Raw genomic sequence first — 1671 nt, 5'->3', positions numbered from 1 at the left:
GCTCCACGTAGCTTGCTGTGTGCTTCACTGTTAGAAAACATGGTCTCTCCATGCCCAGAGAGTCTTGTCAAAATAACTGTAAACACATGTGTAAATGCAAAGAGACTTTATCTAACTTCAAATCTGGTTAGATGTTTAGGTCACTTAATTTAGCACATTATTATCCACCCAAATCCACGAGTAGGTTGCTCTGGGTAATTGAACAAAATATCTATGTTAAAGAGAAATATGAAGGGTGTTTCTGTGTATTGCATACCCTTTGCCGTGCTCATAGCTGCACATGCCAAATTTCTTAGTGCCAGTCTCCATGCAGCGACGCATCATCAGCCGATACCGAGGCTCAAAGATGTGCAGGGGGCAGGGAACTCCAGGGTAGGCCACCGTGCAAACAAATATAGGGATGTCCTTAGTAAGACTGCATAGGAAGAAACAGAGGAGAAATCAGTGAGAGTCTAGAGGATTGCTACAATAAATCCTGAGTGTAGATTGTATTATGTTGAACTGAGAGGTGCCTACTTGGACAGTTCAGCCATCTCAGCATCATGGACCTGTTTCCTCTCGGCCAACTGGGAGGGAAAAAGGTGGGTCATGATGTCCTGAAGAAGAACCGTGGGGTTGTACTTCCTGTTTTTGAAGTACTTTGAAGAGTAGAGTAAGAGCAGGTTGTCAGCAGTCATACACAATAATATAAATACTCTCATTGTGTTCTAACAATACAACTAGAATTACCACCTTGGGGTTGCATGCCTGTGCCAACCAGCCCCGGGTTAATTAGCATGTGAATTCTTGAGTTATAGCTAAGAACATGTTTGGAGTGATCACAGTGATCTTGACCTTTGAAAAACAAAATTTTATCAGTTCATCTTTGAGTCCAAGTAAAAGTTTTTGAAGACATGCTTTCAAGGCATTGTTTTGTGAGGTCACAATCAGTTCATATCTATATATGTGATCACTTACCACAAGTAAAACATGGGAATGAGGAACCAGGAAGTTCTCTTGTCATCTAACTTAATGTGAATTTAATAACAGAGGACAGGTCTATGAGTAGAACATCATTTTTACCAAGCTGTCACAGAGTTAAAACAGAGCAGTGAGATCCATCTGACCCTGACTGAGCTAAATTTGGTTTCTGAAGACCACAACCAGGTGGCAACAATTTTAATAATTAATCAGCTTTTTAAGTGGAGATGTTCACGAGCTAAAAACAGGGCCTTTTTCGATTCAGTTGAAAATAGACATATGAAAGTGTCTGTAGGTGGTTACCTCTTGCAGTGGCTGTTTGCAGAGAGGACAGCGGAGGTTGTGGTCCAGACTCCGCTCTATGCAGTTTTTACAAAAGGTGTGACCACAGGGAGTAGTGACTGGTTCAAAAAACAACCTTCAGAGAAACAGAGAAAGACATGCGCTTTAGTCAGAACAGCCTCTCAGAGGAAGGATATTCATGCTATTTGTACGGGAGATGTAAGCGGTGATTATTTGTGTACATTAACCAGAGAGGAGAGCGAGAACACACTCAGCCTGATCTACAGCTCTACAGAAGACAAGGTACAGACAGCAATGCATTATTGATTGGAGCGAGTACTCCAGGACACTGACCTAATGCAGAGAGGGCACTCAAAGTCCGACACGGTGAGAACACCCAGGGTTTTCCCTCTGCGGTGACTACTTTCA

General features: G+C 42.4%; 1 protein-coding gene across 1 annotated transcript; it reads right to left on the bottom strand.

Annotated features, from left to right (window-relative positions):
• Positions 1 to 7: 7 nt before the first annotated feature.
• LOC111667987 (LON peptidase N-terminal domain and RING finger protein 2-like) lies at positions 8 to 1665 on the bottom strand. Its single transcript, XM_023423890.2, has 4 exons — positions 1597 to 1665; positions 1264 to 1378; positions 517 to 638; positions 8 to 415 (listed from the first exon to the last, which is right to left on the bottom strand). Exons 3-4 carry the CDS (start codon positions 588 to 590, stop codon positions 217 to 219), a joined length of 273 nt encoding a protein of 90 aa, XP_023279658.1. The 5' UTR covers positions 591 to 638; positions 1264 to 1378; positions 1597 to 1665; the 3' UTR covers positions 8 to 216.
• Between the last annotated feature and the right edge of the window lie 6 nt (positions 1666 to 1671).

The sequence above is a fragment of the Seriola lalandi genome, unplaced genomic scaffold (assembly GCF_002814215.2).
Source record: "Seriola lalandi dorsalis isolate HSWRI2012SDOR001 ecotype SW California unplaced genomic scaffold, Sedor1 jcf7180002003822, whole genome shotgun sequence".
NCBI classification, from domain to species: domain Eukaryota; kingdom Metazoa; phylum Chordata; class Actinopteri; order Carangiformes; family Carangidae; genus Seriola; species Seriola lalandi.
Note: the sequence above shows the minus strand (reverse complement) of the source record. Positions and strands in the feature narration are given on the sequence as shown.

What these genes read in the sequence shown, in the direction of transcription:
- LOC111667987 (XM_023423890.2), bottom strand. Translation starts at nt 590, where the DNA reads ATGACCCACCTTTTTCCCTCCCAGTTGGCCGAGAGGAAACAGGTCCAT. An exon ending in GAGATGGCTGAACTGTCCAA is followed by an intron (nt 416 to 516) that starts GTAGGCACCTCT and finishes CTTCCTATGCAG; the next exon opens with TCTTACTAAGGACATCCCTA.